At 44.8% G+C, this 19,814-nt stretch overlaps 1 protein-coding gene across 2 annotated transcripts in view; it reads right to left on the bottom strand.

Moving 5' to 3' along the window:
• MYO10 (myosin X) overlaps positions 1 to 19,814 on the bottom strand; it is a 434,555-nt gene that overhangs the window by 55,341 nt on the left and 359,400 nt on the right. For both annotated transcript variants that reach the window (XM_029590330.1, XM_029590331.1), the window contains exons 22-27: positions 17,918 to 18,024; positions 16,455 to 16,667; positions 16,173 to 16,212; positions 12,392 to 13,306; positions 10,109 to 10,232; positions 6,030 to 6,273 (exon numbers count right to left, since the gene is read on the bottom strand). In XM_029590330.1, the coding sequence (XP_029446190.1) occupies positions 6,030 to 6,273; positions 10,109 to 10,232; positions 12,392 to 13,306; positions 16,173 to 16,212; positions 16,455 to 16,667; positions 17,918 to 18,024 (1,643 nt within the window). The remainder of the gene's footprint in view (positions 1 to 6,029; positions 6,274 to 10,108; positions 10,233 to 12,391; positions 13,307 to 16,172; positions 16,213 to 16,454; positions 16,668 to 17,917; positions 18,025 to 19,814) is intronic.

The raw sequence follows: 19,814 nt of genomic DNA, 5'->3' as shown, positions 1-19,814 counted from the left end.
TAATCCAGGCCCCAAAACAGGATTCAATTCACCTCCAGCATCAAAGAAAATAAAGGAACTTGGCACTGTTCTAATGCCCAAGTTAAAGAGAATACTATAAGAATCTGTATATAGTAGACTCAGAACTCATACACAAGGAAGGAATTCTTAAAAAACTTAAGTTTCTCCCAAATATTAGAAAGTGATTTGGAGTCATGCTTTACATTAATATGATTGTTTAAAATTCAGTTTTGATGTATGTTTTTCTGGATGCATCTAAAATAAAAGTTTTATAAAAAAAACCTCCAAAGATCTATAAAGCAACTTAAGAATTTTAAATCACCAAGGCTGAACAGCTTTGGTGAGGAATTTTACACATTGCTTAACATTTTCTGCTTTGGGATTTGAATATAGAGAGTTTGAATTCTATCCAGTAGCAGATCTCAAAACCAAATTTCTAGGCAATATGACATGTATGTCCAGGAAACTCAGCTGAAGGCTTTCGCTGCCTCCACACTTTCTAGCAGAGGTTTTTAGTTTTGCGTTCTTGGAAGCTAAAAGGACCGCAGTGCTCCTGTGGACACTGATTGCCCGCTGCTTACTTTCTGCTCTTCAGAAACCAGCAAAGGTAACATCTCACCCTGTAAGTTTGGCAAAATGTTTCACATCCGGATTGAGGAGAGAGATGGGATGATATAAACTAGGTTGTTCTGGGTCTCTAGTCCGCTTTAGGTATAAATGCTACCCATGCTGCATTAAATGATTTGAAGAGACTAACTCTCAGCATGGATTCTTCCATCACATTAGAGATGTTCATTAAGAGAATTGGAAGACTTCAATCTTTTTAAAGTTACACATCAGGGTTCCCCCTCTTATTCCCAGTGCTCTCTAGTCTTAGTTTAGAGCCCTTGTTAAAAGCTATCCAAAATTCTTCAACTATCCGTGGAATTCTTATAAGGCATGAAGAAATTAAAACATTCCTTTTCGACAAGGATATCTTACTTTTCATATCAGATCCTGAAAATTATCATTCAAATGGGTTAAATATGATAAATGAGTTTGGGAACTTTGCAGTTAAGATGAATGTCGATAAATCTGTGACACTGGCATCGCTAGCATTTCTGTCTAACTCAGAAAACGAGAACTTTCCACTTCAAAAGGCAAAAGGACTACTTCCAATTTATATGCATCAAATGCGACTCCCCTGCTTAAGCTGTCTGCATACTGACTGACAAGTCGGAGGTATTTACCTCTTTCATCAATGGGTAAACTCCAACTTGTTAAAATGATCATTTCACCTAAATGGTTCTTTATGTTTCAAATGTCTCCGCTGGTCTTTAATTACTGGGATCACGGAAAACAGAATAAGGCAGTCTCTGTTTTCTTTGGAATGGAAGAACGGCAAGGCTGGCAAGGAGGAAACTATTCCTTCCTGGGGGGGAAGAGGAGAGTATTAGCAGCCTCTGATTTCAGGAAATATAATACGACTTGCTTGTTTCGATTTGCTTGGGACTGGCTTACAATGCCCACAGAGTAGAAAAACAGGTGGTCAAACCACACACTGTGTGTCTTGTATGCAAAACCTACATTTCTTCTACGAGAGATACAAGCGTGCCCTCTCATTGGTCCTGTAAGGGGGGCCTGGCAATTGGCATGTAAAATGTCAGGAGCTTCTCCACCATTACTCACCTGATGATTCAAGATAATGCAGAGCTCAAACCTGGGCTACAAAATGCTATATCTGTGCTCCTTTCAGCAACTGAAAGAAGAACAGGACCTCTCCGATACGAGTTTTCTTTGCTTATTTGCAAGTCCGACATCACAGGAACACTATACTATTAGGCAGCAATCACTCCGTTAAACCGAATGAGGTGATTCAGTCACCTATCACCCTTGCTTTAGTCAAGAAATTTCTCTAGACCTTATGAGTATTTGAGGAATCCGAGTCCATCTGCATGTGTGGCTCAGCTGGCGACGGGAAACCATTTCCACAAAATTACTTCAAGATCAGATTTAGGAAGATTAAATGCCTCACAGAAAATGTCTCTGTAGGAAATGCAGTCTGAAGATCTGCATTGAGATAAGGTTCACCAAGGAAGGGAATTCAGGGCAGGGATTGCTAGTTTAGCAACATGACCTAAATGTACAGCAGAGGAAGATGAGCACATTCACTGTCTGTGCTCATGTCAGCAAACATCACTGTTTTGCGGAATGATAGTAAATGAGATAAGATGGCCAGATTTAAAACGTTCACCTTTGGTGGCATATATATATATATACATATATATCTATATCTATATATCTATATATATCAACACTATTTGTCAAGAAGAGGTTTCTCGTGACTAGGAAATGTATTCTTGCTGGGTTGGTTGGCAGATTCAGTTCGAGACGGTGCACTCTGGAGGAGGCAGATACATCGTATGATGGCGATGGAATGGACGACCGTGTTAGCCACAACACTGCATTCATTGAATCATTTTATTAAGGTTTGGAAACCAAAGAGGACACCATCAATCTTATTTAGAGGCACCAAAAAGAAGTTGCAAGTCTGTCCTCTCCAGCTGAGGAAGCTGCTTCTGTCACTGATCTAAAGCATCATTAGGTTTTGGGGAAAAGAGTATGATCAATGCATTCTGTAACTGCTTTCTATTTTGTTCTCAGTCTATCGTACTGTGACATATAGCAGTAAGGGGTGAAGGGGCTTCATTCTTAAAACCTTTTACAAAGCTATTTATGACCAAAGAAGTTTCGATTACTATAACTGTATAACGGTTAGCGTTTGATCTTATTAAAAACCACTGTAAATTCTTTACAATGACCTCTAGATGCTACTTTTCTACTCTGTTGTCTTAGCACGTTCTGGCTGGGGGCGGGGGTGTATGGCAAGCTGCTGACTGAGCCACGATGTGCCAGCTCACGTACCCCTCCAGGAACACGTGCCAACATGCAGCACTACAAGAAATACAGTGCTGAGATTCCCACCCACTTCAGGATGATACAGAATTATAGTGCCTGCATGCTGGAAGTGATTTGTTTTCCCACTAGATTCAAAAATGTCCCAGAAAGTAACTCAGCATGGCTGGACCCAGTGCCTGAGGCAGTGCCAAGTGCTCCCATCCCATGCAGAGGATCTGGGGGCCAGTCTCCCCTTCCCTGGGGTGGGCATATCGTGAAGGTAGCACTGGGGGAGAAAGTCCCAATCATCATGCAGTGGGCAGCAACTAGCTGGATGCACATATGTCAGCTCTCAATGAGCTGGAAAGCACAACAGAAAGGAAAACTGCTGGGACAAAAGAAATGAAGTCAATATTCAACCCTCCATGTCCAAAGTTACCTGGACGACTTTGCCCAGCTAACTTTATTTAGATATTCTACCTGAATCCACACCGGCTGAAGATCGATCTATTTGTTCAGACAGAGTTACCAGTTAACTTTGTCTGGACAGTGCTAGATATCAGCGCTACCTGGACCATGGTCAGAAATTCCCAGTGTCACTCCTTTATATCAGGTAAATTTTGTCCTGACAAAAAGTTTCATAAACAAGATTTAGCTGGTGAGCAGATGAGGAAAGGGGAGAAGCTTAACACATTGAGACTTGTCTGGCTAACTCCAAAAGTTAGCCAGACAAGCCTTCTGAATATGGAACTTTATCTGCCACAAGACGGTTTAAGTGGCTTTTATTCTTTGGGGCTAGGAATACAAGGCAGCAATCTGAATGACAACCTTCAGGAGCAGGGCCAGATTTAGGCATAGGCAACTGCCACCGGTGCCAAATTCTGATAGGCGCCGGAGCGTTGCCACTGTCACTATGTCTTGATCCGGGCCTACCTAAAGTGGAGCTGTCCCAATTCTGCGTGGCAGTGGCAACAGCTAAAAAATTAAACATGAGTCCTGCAGCCACACACTCAAGGCCCCCCCCCCCCCCCCCGACCTCTCACAGGTTTACATATTAACAGGAAGCCAGTGTGGAAGGAGGAGGCAGGGCATCGAGTGTGCTGCCACACACAGAGAAGGGCAAACAAAATAATGAAGGGGATGGAACAGCTCCCCTATGAGGAAAGGCTAAAGAGGTTAGGGCTGTTCAGCTTGGAGAAGAGACGGCTGAGGGGGGATATAATAGAAGTCTTTAAAATCATGGGAGGTCTAGAACGGGTAAACACAAATCTGTTATTTACTCTTTCAGATAATAGAAGGACTAGGGGGCATTCCATGAAGTTAGCAAGTAGCACATTGAAGACTAATTGGAGAAAATTATTTTTCACTCAACGCACAACTAAGCTCTGGAATTTGTTGCCAGAGGATGTGGTTAGTGCAGTTAGTGTAGCTGGGTTTAAAAAAGGTTTGGATAAGTTCTTGGAGGAGAAGTCCATTAACTGCTATTAATCAAGTTGTCTTAGAGAATAGTCACTGCTATTACTGGCAACAGTAGCATGGGATCTTCTTGGTGTTTTGGTACTTGCCAGGTACTTGTAGCCTGGATTGGCCATTGTTGGAAACAGGATGCTGGGCTTGATGGACCCTCAGTATGATCCAGTATGGCATGTTCTTACAGGCTGTAGGCCCTGCGCTGAATTTCTTTTAGGTTGATGCTGCCTTCACCACACAGGATTGGGACAGTTCCGTTTTAGGTAACAGCTAGGAGGTGGCTCCACCCCAGTATCTCAGTAGAGGAGAGGGAGTGCCCCCCCTCCGCCATACCTATGGGCACCAGCAATGTAAATCCAGCCCTGTCCCGCAAAATGTATAACATTCATTGACCAACTGACACCTCCTGGTTGGACACTGGGTGCACAAATACAGAGTTGCATAGGGAGCCTTGTAGAGGGAAATATTGCTGGCTTATAGAGGAAGGAGGGTAGGGCCTGATATGGTCGAGACAGAGGTTCACACCCCCTTCACCTCATCCTAAATGGCAGCTAGTGGGGCTGGGGACAGGTTCTGATGACAAGCCAGGCCGCACACACACAAAACAAAGGTAGCAGGAGGTACATTAGATGCAGAATTTGGCATTAAATACCCTCTCAAGATATAATCACTTGGTAAGACACCCTACAAGGCTGTCTGGTCTGCACATGGCTGACATGACATTTGCCTGGTCTGCTGCTATAGTCTCATCCCAGAACCCTTTCCCCTGCTGTGATAATAAGATGCAAGTACATTCTGTAGTATATGTTAAGCTTGCACGCCTGGAACTATTTAGTTTCTGCCTAGAAGGGGACTCTTGATTGTAACCTCCTGCACGGTCATGCTAGGGCACCTGTGGGCCATGAACAGCTCTCTGTTAGGGCCCAGCAAAGGGAAGAGAGAGAGAGTTTCCAATTAGAATTGGGTCCAAGAAAAGGACATATAGATGTAGCATAGAAGAGGCAATAAGGATTTGGATTTTAACACATTAGAATGGGCAAGAGCCATTTTCAGTTCACCCCCACCCCCTCGGAGCTTCCAGGCCCAGTGAGGACCGCAGCTATATAAGTAAGTACCTGTGGGGTCTGCAGGTGAAAGCTCCCTGCTGAGAATTGTGAGAAAAGTTAAAAATAAACTCCCTGCATGAACTTTGCCAAAATGGCCCTGATGCCATCCCTTCCCTTTTCCCTGCACTGGGGGGGGGGGGGGGGGGGGTAATTTGGAAAGGGGCTCTCTCTATTATCCAAGAAGCCATTCCTATGAAATTTGTCTCTTAGAAGCACTGAAATCCTGTTTGGACAGAAGGAATTATATATAAACTCAAACTATTACAAAAAAAAAAAAAAAATCAAAGGGCAAAAAAGTAACAGACAGCAAAGGAATTACTAAGGACAAGGGAGAGGAAACTACCTTCTCCTACTGCTGTTTACAGATATTGGAAAAAGCTGGAGAAGAGCAGTACCGTTTGTACAGGACATGCGCAATGCGAGATCTTCTGACAACTTTTTCCAGTCAGCTGGGTACACATTAAAGGCCCAACACCATTCCCAGATTTGCACCTGCAGCGCTTGCCAGCAGCTGTCTGAAGGTGAACTTAAGTGAAATCTGATCCAACCACCCCCTTTCCCCGAGCAAAACCTTACTTGGCTGTCCGGATTTCAATGACGCCCTTCAACTTTTCCTCGCTGTCGCTCTCGAAATACATCAGCTTGGACTGGCGCAGCACAAACCAGCGTTTCTTCCAGTTTCTTCGGGACAGCGTGGATGAGCCACCTCCCTTCTTGTGCAGCCAGCCTTGCTTGAGGGCTTCTTGCTTAGAACGGAACCACAGGAAGGTCTCGTCCTTCAGCACGCACCACCGTCGCTTCCAGGTATTCATCAGACCGCCTGCCGAGAGAGGATGGGAGAGTCACGACAGCGGTAACTACCCACGTGCACAAGCCATGCTGACGCAAAATCCCTGGGAGGCCTGGAGAAAGCTGCCCATGAGAACGACTGCTGCCACAGCTCCACCATAGCATCCAGCTGCTCTACTATGGCAACACAGCACGCTCAGCGCAGAACTGAAATAGAAACCTGACTCGAAAGTGCATCTGAAAAATAAATATATGCATCTCTTCATCTGTGCAGCCAGTGGCCCATGACCAAAAGATAACACTCAGACTCCCTCACACTCCCAGTCATTCTGCAAGTACACAGCGCTACACTGTATAAGAGTAAATGAGGAAGAGCTGCTCTTTGTCCAGCAAACGGCAGCAAAAAACTGTCACCCCCCTTCATCCTGTACATATTCACTAGCGATCATCGCCTTTCCGTGGGGTAAGCATCCAACGTACATCTCTCCCTTTCCCTAAGGCTGGAGAGGACTCCATTTGGGACCAAGTCTGCAGGTGCCTTTAACCCACAGTCTCCTCGCTGGTGTTCAAAAGTAAAAGCACCAGCCTACTTTTGTCTTGAAACTTGCCTGAGATAGTGCCCCATTTGTACCTGTTTTTTCCCGTGGATGCTTTTTCATTGAAATAATGCATGTAAGCCTGAAAATGTGATCTACCCGTGTTATTTGTCTTCCCCAACCTAAACACACCCCTGGAAATGCCTCCCCTCAGCACAACTCAAAGTCAATGCGTTATGGAAGAACCTACACACTTTTAGCCAGACTAATGGAGGATCATTTAATTAATTCAAGTAAAACACTTTGAAAATTGTCCTCAGAATGTATAAAATCTGTAATTCACACCTGCGCCCTGAAACATGATGTGCATGAAACGTGAATGCACGACACGATGAGCTCCTACGTGGCTTCAGATTAAGGCAGCTTGCTCTTCTCTGATATAAAGGCTTTTTTGAAACTGTCAACAGAACTCGCTGTAAGAAGGTTTTGCCATACATAAAAAAAAGTTAGCCAGCAAAACCCAATAGCCACCCATTGCTTCTCAGATTCACACACACTGTTCCAGAGGTGACAGGGAGGGTAAGGTTAAATGAGGTATTTCCTCTTAGCTCGCAAGACAGTCCAAGGGGAAAAAAAAAAAAAAAGTTGGCAGCTTTTTCTTTCCATTAGGAAATGCCCCAGTTATTTGAGTGAAAAATGCCTTGTTCTGACCTGAAGATGACCAACATCTATCAACGAATTTGATCACCATCGACAAAAATGTGGTCACGCTTTTGCCATCTTCTCTCATTTATATAAAGATCTAATATTATCTGTGTGAAGCAAGTGGCTGTGCTGCACATATTCAGTTCGATAGGGGCTGCAAGCTTCTGAGGAAACAGGGCCAGATGTGCTATGCTTTTCGGTCTCAGCACCTTATGGTGGCATGCCGGGGGTCGTCCCTGGCCTCTCTCTCCCTGTCACAGGGCTTGGCGGCTCACAGGAGCCGGTCATGTTCATGGCAGGCCGAGCTTTGGGAAACCTGGCCAGTGACCAAGCAGCTGTATTATTTCCACCAGTCAGCAAGCGATGGGGACTGTTACATCCAAGGTCTACCGAGTATATGGAGACACCCCCCCCCCCCTCAGTTTCTTCCCACTCCAGTCATCACCATCTGCTTGTTCTTTTTAGTCACTGGATGCGATGACCAAACATGCTACAAGGATGTTTAATCAGGCAGGTCAGGGCCTTTTCTTAAAAAAAACAAAAAACTTCTCACCCACCCCCTTCTCCCACCCTTGAGCTCTAGCCTTCTTGCAATACCACACATCGTGCTCAGCTTCTGCCGGTCAGCCTCAGCACCCAGTCCTCTGGCCAGGGCCAGATTTAAAACAGGAGCGCCCACAGCCAATGGGGTCCCTCATGTTCCCTGTATAAATGGAAGGTCAGGCCCGCACCCCCCCCCCACCCCCAAGAAAGTAAAAAGTCTTGGAAGTGCGAGGAGACACTTCTCCACCTTTGCTCAGATCCTTTACCTCTGCCACTGGTTCTAGCCCTCAGCTCCCATCCTACAGCAGCAATTAACTGCATCAAAATACTTTGGCGCAGGGCCTGCAAGCTCTCTCAGGCTGCCAGGCCCTGCTCCTTTCCTCGTGCACAGGCTTCCTGTTACCATGGAAACCCATGTGAGGAGGCAGGGTGCCCCAGGGCTTGTTTAGTGCACGAAGGCTCACAGACCTATGCCGAAGGGTTTTCATGCAGTACCTGCGCCACTCTTATACAGTTAAGTGGTGCCATGGTGGTAGCAAGCAGGGATGAAGGCATAGCAGCTGGAGCTGCGCTCTGGTGCCTATGAAACCTTGGCGCTGGAGGCAGATGCCTATGTTGCCTACGCCTAAATCCAGGCTCAAACAGTTTACTTTCAAGCTTCAGAGACTGGTTTTGATAAACACATTCTGAAATGTTTTTGCCTAGCACTAGTTGGGTGCACCCACATTATTCTGGTAGTGGTGATGGTTAAAAGGATAATGTCCACATTCCCTGTTACTTTAAGCTAGCTGGCTTTGCTAAAAGTGTTTGCTGAGAAACTATTTTTAAGATACCACCTCTATGCAGGTCTTGAAAATGAAAAATGATGCACCCGTCCATGTGGATGCATTACTTTCCACAAAAACCTTAACTCAAAGCATTAATATACTATTACAAGAGTGCACAACTGCAGTCACCCAAGGACTCCAAGAAAAGAAGCCCATTATTCAAGATATTCACAACATACAAAGCCCACGACACCCAGTGAGATTCCCTAGATGCTTCTATTCCCTCATACCCAGCCATAACACTGAACCCCTGCTCCTCGACCTGACCCATGAATGCTTCTGCCCTTCCTCAGCCCTCCCTGGCATACTGCAACCCTCTCAACAGCTGAAGTCTGAAACTCTTCTCCCCCCAGCCTGAGCCCAGATGCATGTGAACACATGCCCGTAACTTACACGTACACTCTGAGCTATGCACCTAGCTGGGTGAGTGCGCGTGCAAGTTCCAAAGCAGGCATGCAATCCGAACTTACGTACATACCTCTGAGAATACGTGCTCCTGCTCCTCAGCAGGCAGCAGGCTGCAAGTGCGTGCAGACACGCACCCCACAATTTAATAGACATACCACGTGGAAGGCTAAGCATATTATATAATTCAGAAGATAACTGGATTCTCAGGCCACATGAATGCAAACATATCCACCAAGTGTTCATCGAAGAAGGAAGCCTGCTTATGGCCATCAAGGGCTGGCACTGGGCAAACCTAGTCTAAAATATAAGAGATTAGTAGTTCCCTCAGCTGCTCTGAAAAAAATCCCATTACACCCTTCAGTTGCTGAAACTGGATTAAAAAGCACAGATGTGTTATTTGTTTTATTTATATTCCACCTTTCAGGCACTTCAAAGCGGATTACATTCAGGTACTGAGGCTCCCTCCCTGTCCCCCAGAGGGCTGACAATCTAAGGGCATCATTTACTAAGCATTTTTCCCCCATTGAGAGAGAATGGGAGAAAAGCCTTTAGTAAATCAGGCCCTATGTTTGTACCTGAGGCAATGGAGGGTAAAGTGACTTGCCCAAGATCAAAAGCAGCAGCATAATTTGAACTTTGGCTTCCCTGGTTTGTAGCCCACTGCTGTAAACCACTAGGCTACTCCAAAGAGGTCGCTCGGTGAGACGGCAACCACCATATCTAGCCTGTACGCCTCATGCCTTCCCTCCTAAGTGCTGCACGCTGCTTCCAAGGGACTTCTACCATGGTGGCTACCGATGACGGCAGTGCCACTTACAGGCGGCTTCCTGCTTCCTCGCCTCCTCACCTTTCATGAGCAAAAAGCTGTGGAAGTAAGGCAAGCTGACGCAGCTGTAGACTGAATCCCTCCGATAAGACAGCTCGTCGTCCGTGTCAAACCGAGAGTCCAAATCCTCTTCACTATCCTCAAACTGCAGAGAGTAAAACACACACACACACACACATGAAATTTTCATCTGAGCAAAGGAGAGGGTGGGGAGGCCATCAGCCTGTGCCAGATTTTCCAACTCTTCTTGCTAAATGTAAGATAGCAATGACAAAAGCGCCCCCAACTTACACGTTTTCCCATAAGCACAAAATTACAGAAAACCCTTCTGAAGCCAGCACCTTGGTACATGCTTTGCCACAGCGGTGATTAGGCCTCTTGTTAGTGCAGGCGTATCTTCCATAAATGTTATTACTACTCCAGGCCTCTGCCTCCTCCTATACAAGTCACAGGAAAAAGTAGCTGTTTGGCTTGTCATGTCTGTCTGCTTTTTTAAAATTTCATCCAGTGTCACACCCGCCCCCCCCAGAACTGTCCCCCAAAATTAGGACATGAAAGCTGGCCATCATATTAGAAGCACAACTCCTGTCTTTAGCCCCAATCCGTATTCCTGGGCTATTATCTCAGTGTTGTTTAAATCACCCCCTGCCCTAGTTTTCTTAGAAAAGAACACTTCATATTTGATGGTTACACAAATGTAGGCCCTCCTTGTAAATGGACAAACTCTATGACTTGATAAAGCAGATGCCACATTTTGTATATTAAAATAGGTTTGCCTGTTTTCATGTGCAAAGTATTTTAATTCTGAAAATAAGCGTTAAGCATATGCACTATCAAAGCGCAGAGTAGCCAGTCTGTACTCTTATCTGAATAAAGCAATGGTGCCTGAACAAGCCATCCTGAACCTTTGTTGTAGAGCAAGAAAGCACAAAAGTGAGAGTCATACAAATGCCAGCCAGTTTCTATACTGGCTGAGCAAACGTGACCCCGAGTCCCTGAGCAAACACTCCTATAGCTGCATGTTTGCTCGCTGGCCTCAGGCCCTATTTACTTAGCTCACTGTTTATTGCTTCTCCCTCATCACAGCTGCTTTCTAGAGAGAGGGGCTCAGGCTGTGGTCTTCCTGCCCATGTCGATATAATGTAATATATTTATTTTTACTGCGCTCTGCACAACAAAGGTAAACCACTCTTTGATGGAAGAGAGCCACCCAGTGTACGCAACAGTCATGTGTGTGGCTCTTGAACCACAGCTGTGTTATCGCCCAGCAATAAGGCCTGTTTCTACTACCTTTAAACAATTTTTGTACTATTAAAAAACACCACCTCACTCCCCCCCACCCCTCCCCCCTTCACTTATAACACCAATGTGACAACAAACCTTGGGCACTTTTCAAGAAACAAACAAAAGCAAAACTACGATGAGCAAGTATTCCTGCACAGAATGGCAGTTCTGACCCTAACAGCCATGGTAAGATGGCACGGGGATTGTAAGAAGGCCGGGGTAATCTGCATGGCATGACCATGGTTAAAACCCAGACTTCAGAAAGCATGGGGAGGCCAAATATTTTGGATGCTGGCCTTGCCGATTTTGGTGGCTGTGCAGACCACTAGAAAGTTTAGTGCTAACACACGGAGGAGAAGCTCGGTGTTGGGTTAAGTGTTGGCCTTTTGAGTATCAAAGGAGGGAGATAACTAGGCCTGACATGGCCTAAAAGTAGAGGTGGTGGAGGCCAACACTAACAGATTCTGGACATGATTGGGACAAATATGTTGGGCAGTGGTAGGAAAAGGGTTGGATATTCAGGTAAAATATTGGGAGAAGGGAGAGCAGAAACTGGTGTTGAGTTGCATGTGATTGCTTTATTTATTTAGTATTACTTATAGGCTGCTTTGCTGGTTTAATAAGCCACCCAAAAGCAGTGTACAAACATGAAGCAGTGCAGATACCATAAAATACCATGGTTGGTATACAATTAAAATCATGCAAGGAGATAACACCACAGACTTCACACAAATGACAACCACCTACACCAAAACTTAATTTAAAAAAAACAAACAAACAAACAAACAAAACACCATTATATTTGATTCAAACCATTCAACGCCAACAATTCTCACTAATATTATATTAAAAGCCAAACTGACAAAACACCTCCTCCCTACCCTAACAGTGGTCCTAAGGCATCTACCCAAAGTAGGAGAAGCTCAACTTGGCAGACTGGATGGGTCGATTTTGACTTTTTCTGCAGTCATTTACTGTGTTAGTGCATGCAAGAACCCAGCAAAGAAAACACATACTCACCGAGGACTGTGCTCCTTCAGAGCTAAATCTGTAAGCCCCAGAACTGTTGTATGTCCCTACGGAGCAGCGGTAGTCCGGAGACCACTGGCTGCTATGGGAATTGGAGAAAGTCACACTGCTCCCTGAAGTAATGGCTCCATCTTCATAGTCGTCCTGATCATAATCATAATCCCCATCGGGAGGCAAGAGCTCCACAGTGTTCTGAGGTCTGCAGGAGGGGGCTTCCGGCATGCAGTAGGTGGACTCCCCACCCGATGAGTTATTAAGGCTCAGCGAATCATGGCTTGGAGGAGCTGGCAAAGGGCTGGCAGCATCTTGAGTCGTAGGCACCACCGTGTCATTCATATAAGGGTCCTCTTCGGACGAGTCGTCGCTCGTTCTAATGCCACTGGTCCTCTGGTCCGAGTGGCCGTGCTCACTTGGATTCGGAGAGTCCTTGAAGGCGGCGTCGTCGTCAGCCCCAAAGCCTTCGTCCACCTCCTCCTCCAGGGGGTATGGCTGACTGAAGTTGAAGTTGGGCTTTTCGCCAGGCACAAGCCCAGCTATCTCGGTCAGCTCTGCAGGATACTCGCTGCTGGAGGAGAGGGACAGCTCAATGTTCCGCACGCACTCATCAATCTCATCAAAGTTGAGGGACTCCAGGAACTCTTGAGCGGCCCTGCAGGCCTCGCCCTCAAGACGCTTCAGCTCTTCATCCCGGAGCAGCTGAAGCCTCTGCAACGAGGCTTCCGTCAGCGAGAGCTCCTGCTGCTCCTTCATGCGCTGCAGCTCGTCTATCTCCTTCTCCAGGCGCAGGATCTCCTCCACCTGCTTGTTCTCCCTCTGCTTCTGCTTCTCCAGTTCCTGTTTCAGTGCCGCTTCCTTCTGGGCTTCCAGCATGGCAGCCAGCTCTTGCGCCTTTCTTGCTTCTTCAGCCTGCATGCAGACAGAAAGAGGTAAGCTCCCAACTTTAAACTCTTAGTTTATTTAACAAAGTTAAGTTTCCTTACATGGTTTTGAGCGGCTAACCCGGCAGGCATAAAAAAAGTCAACCATGCTGAAATGATTCTTCAAGGTGTTAGGGTTAAAATGTATCAGTACACTCTTGCAAGGGGAAAAAAAAAAATCACATTTAAGTGGTTTCTTTTTAGGTAATTTCTCTGATTTCTTTTCCTACTAAGGCCTCTTAGTAAAGGATTAGCAAAAAGAAAAAAAAAACAGTAATAATACACAACTGTAAAAACAAAAAAAAAAAATCTATATCCCTAAATTTTTCATCTTGGAAATAATTTTAGAGAATTTGTTTGCTTTTTTGCAGAAAATTTCTAGAACATTCAAAGGCAAAATCTCACAGTAAAAACATTTTAAAAATATATCCGAAGCAGAAAGCCTACGATGGAGTCAGTTGGACTATTAGATGATCGAGGGGTTAAAGGGGCACTCAGAGAAGATAAGGCCATCGCGGAAAGATTAAATGATTTCTTTGCTTTGGTGTTTACCGAAGAGGATGTTAGGGAGATACTCGTATCAGAGAAGGTTTTCATGGGTAATGATTCAGATGGACTGAACCAAATCATGGTCAACCTAGAAGATGTGGTAGGTCTGACTGACAAACTTAAGAGTAGTAAATCACCTGGACCGGATGGTATACACCCCAGGGTTCTGAAGGAACTAAAAAATGAAATTTCAGATCGATTAGTAAAAATTTGTAACCTATCATTAAAATCATCCATTGTACCTGAAGGCTGGAGAGTAGCTAATGTAACCCCCATATTTAAAAAGGGCTCAAGGGGCGATTCGGGGAACTACAGACTAGTTAGCCTGATTTCAGTGCCAGGAAAAATAGTGGAAAGTGTTCTAAATATCAAAATCACAGAACATATAGAAAGACATGGTTTAATGGAACAAAGTCAGCATGGCTTTACCCAAGGCAAGTCTTGCCTCACAAATGTGCTTCACTTTTTTGAAGGGGTTAATAAACATGTAGATAAAGGTGAACCAGTAGTGTATTTGGATTTTCAGAAGGCAGTTGACAAAGTTCCTCATGAAAGGCTTCTAGGAAAAGTAAAATAGTCATGGGATAGGTGGCAATGTCCTTTCGTGGATTACAAATTGGTTATAAGATAGGAAACAGTAGGATTAAATGGACAATTTTCTCAGTGGAGGGGGAGTGGGCAGTGGAGTGCCTCAGGGATCTGTGTTGGGACCAGTGCTTTTCAATATATTTATAAATGATCTGGAAAGGAATACAATGAGTTAGGTAATCAAATTTGCAGATAATACAAAATTATTCAGAGTAGTTAAATCACAAACAGAATGTGATACATTGCAGGAAGACCTTGTGAGACTGGAAAATTGGGCATCTAAATGGCAGATGAAATTTAATGTGGATAAGTCCAAGGTGATGCATATAGGGAAAAATAACCCATGCTATAGTTACACAATGTTGGGTTCCATATTAGGAGTTATCACCCAGGAAAGAGATATAGGCGTCATAGTAGATAACACATTGAAATCAGAATGTTGGGAATTATTAGAAAGGGAATGGTGAATAAAACGGAAAATGTCATAATGCCTCTGTATTGCTCCATGGTGAGACCGCATCTTGAATACCGTGCACAATTCTAGTCGCCGCATCTCAAAACAGATATAGTTGCGATGGAGAAGGTACAGAGAAGGGTAACCAAAATGATAAAGGGGATGGAACAGCTCCTCTATGAGGAAAGACTAAAGAGGTTAGGACTGTCCAGCTTGGAGAAGAGATGGCTGAGGGGGATATGATAGAGGTGTTTAAAATCATGAGAGGTCTAGAACGGGTAAATGTGAATCTGTTATTTACTCTTTCAGATAATAGAAGGACAAGGGGGCATTCCATGAAGTTAGCATGTGGCACATTTAAAACTAATCGGAGAAAGTTCTTTTTCACTCAACGCACAATAAAGTTCTGGAATTTGTTGCCAGGGGATGTGGTTAGTGCAGTTAGTGTAGCTGGGTTTAAAAAAGGTTTGGATAAGTTTTTGGAGAAGTCCATTACCTGCTATTAATTAAGTTGACATAGAAAACAGCCACTGCTATTACTAGCATCAGTAACATGGGACAGACTTAGGTTTTGGGTACTTGCCAGGTTCTTGTGGCCTGGATTGGCCACTGTTGGAGACAGGATGCTGGGCTTGCTGGACCCTTGGTCTGACCCAGCATGGCAGGTTCTTTTGCTCTTAGAACAGCTCATGTGGACAGTCATTGGTGCAGAGACAGACCTTTGGATGGACCAACATCAAAATTGTCTGTATACAAGCTTTGTAGGCCAGAGGAACCCTTCCTTCAGGAAACAGGTGTATACTACAAAATGTTGTTTGTCCCTGAAGGAGGAAGCCTTGTGTGCCTGCACAAGTCTCCATTTCAGAAGGATAAAAAAAATGACTACCAAGAGATCAACTGAAGAAGGGAGAGGCCTATGGCTAGAGTAAAGGCTGGTAATCAGGAGACTAAAGTTCAAATCCAACTTCTCCTATTGATAGTCCTTGTGACCATGGGCAAGATGCTTTATTTCCCGTTACCCACTTAACAATGCAAGCTCTTTGGGGGCAAGAGCTCACAGCGATAATTGGTTATTAAGCATCCTGGTGCACAGCACTGTATAGATACCAAAACAAAAGACTGTACAATATTATGCCTCAATACCTCAGGCCTACCCACATTCAGCTCTCTAATCATGGCTCCCTTCCTAATAGCATGAAGAAGAAACTTAGCATGAGCAGAAAGAAGCAGCTATGACATTTATTTGTTTAAAGGTATACCTCACCTGCTGGGCCAGGAGCTCGGCTTCTCGTCTCTCTCGCTCTCTGGATGGTGGGAAGTGGAAGAGAGGGGGTAAAAAAAATATTCCACAAGGAAGGTTAGTGTAATGGCATCCAGTTATTTGGTATATCGTTTACAAGGTTAAGGCTGGGGTGTGCCAAGTGCAGGCAGGGTTTCCAGAAGGACAGGTATTAGGAATTCATGACAGCACCGTACAGTTATCTGAGGTCAGAGGCGGAGGCAGGTCATTAGTGCAGCAGGGCAGAGATTTTTTTTTTTTTTTTACCTCTCTTCCTCTTCTTTTCTCCGCCTCTCTTCCTCTTCCCGTTGCCTCTGCTCCCGTAGCTGCCTGTACAGGCGACGGGCAAGCTGACCGCGTAGCCTTTTCTGGAAGGTGATGGCCGATTTCCTCAGGCGCAAGAACTTTCTTCTCCATAGGAAAGCCCTATAGTTCTTCTGTATCACCACCACGCAGTACAGCACTTTCATGTATCGCTTTCTGCAGGGAGGAAAGGAAAAAAAAAAAAAAAGCAATCCAACATGTTCAAAAGTGGTGCACAACTAAACCCTTTTCAGTCAGTTTTTTTTTTTTTTTTTTTTTAATAAGACTATATGGGACCAAGACAGCAGGTATTCTCCTCTTCCATACTAGCTTCAAGACCTTTTTCTCTGCTTTGCTCAGGAGCACCGGCAGCAAGGCCCAGCTCCAGCTCGATCTGTTGCTGACAAGACCGTGCCTTTCAAAAGAGAAAAAAAGGTCCTCCTGATGGCTGGATCTTTTTCCAGAAAACCAAGCACGCACAGCAGGACCGCTCTGAACACAGAACAGGGACCCCCTTTCCATGTTCTGTGAGATGCTGTTGCACGTGCATGAGCGTACGCTCGGGATCTCATATGCACATGAAAAGCAAGGACCATACTAACTGTTGTACAGCCCACACCCCTGACAGACTGGCTGTGCTCCCCCAAACCTTAATGCGTTATACAAGTAACTGCTTACACAGATTAAAACCTCCCCATCCCCTCTGCAACTAGGTTTATTTGCTATCTTCTTCCTATGAAGGGAGGGGTGGGGGAAAGAGGTTTTTCCCCATATGATCTGCTTGGGGGGCAACAAAGCAAACAATGGTGCAGAAAGTGATCTCAGTCTAGTATATATCACTTTGCTAGGATGCCATGGCGAGTTCTGTTCTTTCTGCATTTCCGGTTCAGCCAGGAATCGGTCGGAAAGGCTTTGTTTCTAGGGGAAATGGCTGGGCCGGGTAAAATGGGAACATCACGGAGATTTGTTTACAGCCCTGGCATGCATGCATAAAAAAAAAACCAAAACAGAAAATCTGCAGTCAAAGAGGATCGATCCCTACTGCCAAGCCATGACTGGGTGGCTGTTTCTGCAGATCTGTGCTGTCACGCTATGGCTGTTAAGGCAGCGTCAGCCACCACACTGTGGAACATTGTGCCTCTAAAACTCATAGGGTATCCTTTGCAACATTTAGAAAAATAGCCAAACAAAAAGTGAAGAGAATGTGAGACATAACTGACACAGTCAACAGCAACTAACACTAATCTCTATTTTTCAGAGATTTTCAAATTCCCATTTTACCACCCCTGTGTACCTCCGAGTTATAAAACCATTTAAATAAGCTATGTTCTGCCTGAGCTCTGTACCCCAGCAGCACATGCTCTTTTCACCCGATCCCTTCTATAACCCCAGCAACACAATTTGCACTTTTACTAGGATTTACCTACCGTGCCACGTAGCCCAAGAGGTGAGCCTGGATGATCATTGCTGCCTTGAAGACTTCCACCTCTCGTTGCTTTTCCAGTTTGTGTTCCAGGGATTCCCGAAGAAAGACCTGCACAAGGGTAGTACATTCAAAGACTTCAGGGCAAGCAAGAGATCCAGAACCCCCACAACCCCCCCTCTGGATATTTTTCACAAAAAAAAAAAAAAAATGAACACAAAAACCATCTAAATAGCCAGTACATGGGGCACTAGAGAGCTTGCGCTGCCAGATGGACATGTGAAAGATCTATTCGTTGAGAAAAAAGCAGAGTGTCAGTAAACCCCGCAAGAAAAAAAAAAAAAAAAAAAAGAGTGAGAACGGTCATGGCCAGTGGTAAATTGGGCAAAGCGGAAGCAGATGTTGCAATACCACATGGTGTGCAAAGGTCCAAACAAGACCCTCCGTCGCTACATAAAATGGCTGTTGACAATTTAAAATCAAACCTCCCCTTTCTATGACCATGGAAGAGTTTCAATATTTGAAGGAGAATCATGAGGCAGCCAAAGAATTTAAAATAGAGGCGCTTCCCTCACAGCACAATTTTCTGTAGGTCAAAAGAGAGAGTGGTAGCTGAACTGGAAGAATGGACTTCTTCTTAGAAATACTCTGACAGCAGTATAGGACAAAGTAAAAATTATTCCTACACGAGAAAAGGAACTTTGAAGTTACAAACAGGAGTTGACGAGAACATTTGAGAATTTTGAAAAAAGTGATGGCCCAGTGAAATTTATGGAGCCATTTCTGCCGTAACTGTTGGAAAGTTAGCTTATGAAGGGCTTTAAGACTGAAAGAGTGCAGAGTGCTTTCCCATAGCACCAGCAACAACAAAAAATACCCCAGGCCAGTGGTGAACTGTATTCTTGAAATGCCCTCAATTATTGGAAACACTAAAAAGTCAAGGTACGAGCACCATTAATGTGGGAAAGACAGACAAGACATTATCACTCCTTTTCCACACCATCAACATGTCACCTTCTCTCCTGGCTGTTTGTGCAGGAGATGCTCATCTATTTGTCCATGCTGACAAGTGGGAGCTGCAGCAGCCTGCAGAAGCACAGAGGTCAGCAACACTGCTGTAGGGTGAGGGGGAGAGCTTGAGGCTAGCCGAATGGGAGGTGGGTGACTACATGAGAGCTGGCAGGAGGGAGGAAGAGGATATCTGGCTACCTGGAAATATCTGGCTGATGGGTGGAGATGATTGGTTAGCAGGGGGGGGGGGGGGGATAATGGAGGAGAGGGGTGGCTGGCTAGCTGGAGGGGAAGTGGCTGGCTGACTAGCTAGCTAGCTGAGGAGGGATCTGTCTGACAGGAGGAAGGGGATGGACAGTTGGCTAGATGAAGGGGAAGTTGGCTGGCAGGAGAGAGATGGTTGACTGAGTGAGGATGGGATGGCTGGTTGGATGCTTAGGGGTGTCCGATTGCCAGAGGAGAGGAGGGTAGTGGAGGTAGCAGCAGTGGCCCCTACAGGCCGAGACACGAGTGACAGGCCAGCCTAACCACATCATTTTAGGGAAGTGGCAAGCCAGTCCCTGGCATCAAGAAGGTTGAAAAACAGCGGAATAAAAGAAATAACGTGTATAGTACAATATAACAGTATCATTCCAGATGAATTAATGCTATATTCAAAATTGTATATAAAAAAAAATTGTATGAATTTAATAGAACACAGCTAGCAGACAAACCTGAAATAAATGAAATCAGTTTCTTCAAGGGCTGTTTCTGAATGTTTGGGAACATATCATGGGAGATTATTCCCCTCTTTTTAAAAAAAAAAAAGACCAAAACAAAACCAAGTAGCTAAAATTGAAAGTATTTTGTAAGTACATTTTAGACATTCATTTACTTAGTCAGGAACATAA

This window comes from Rhinatrema bivittatum, chromosome 2, assembly GCF_901001135.1.
Source record: "Rhinatrema bivittatum chromosome 2, aRhiBiv1.1, whole genome shotgun sequence".
Lineage (NCBI taxonomy): Eukaryota > Metazoa > Chordata > Amphibia > Gymnophiona > Rhinatrematidae > Rhinatrema > Rhinatrema bivittatum.
This window is presented reverse-complemented; position numbering and strand designations above follow the sequence as displayed.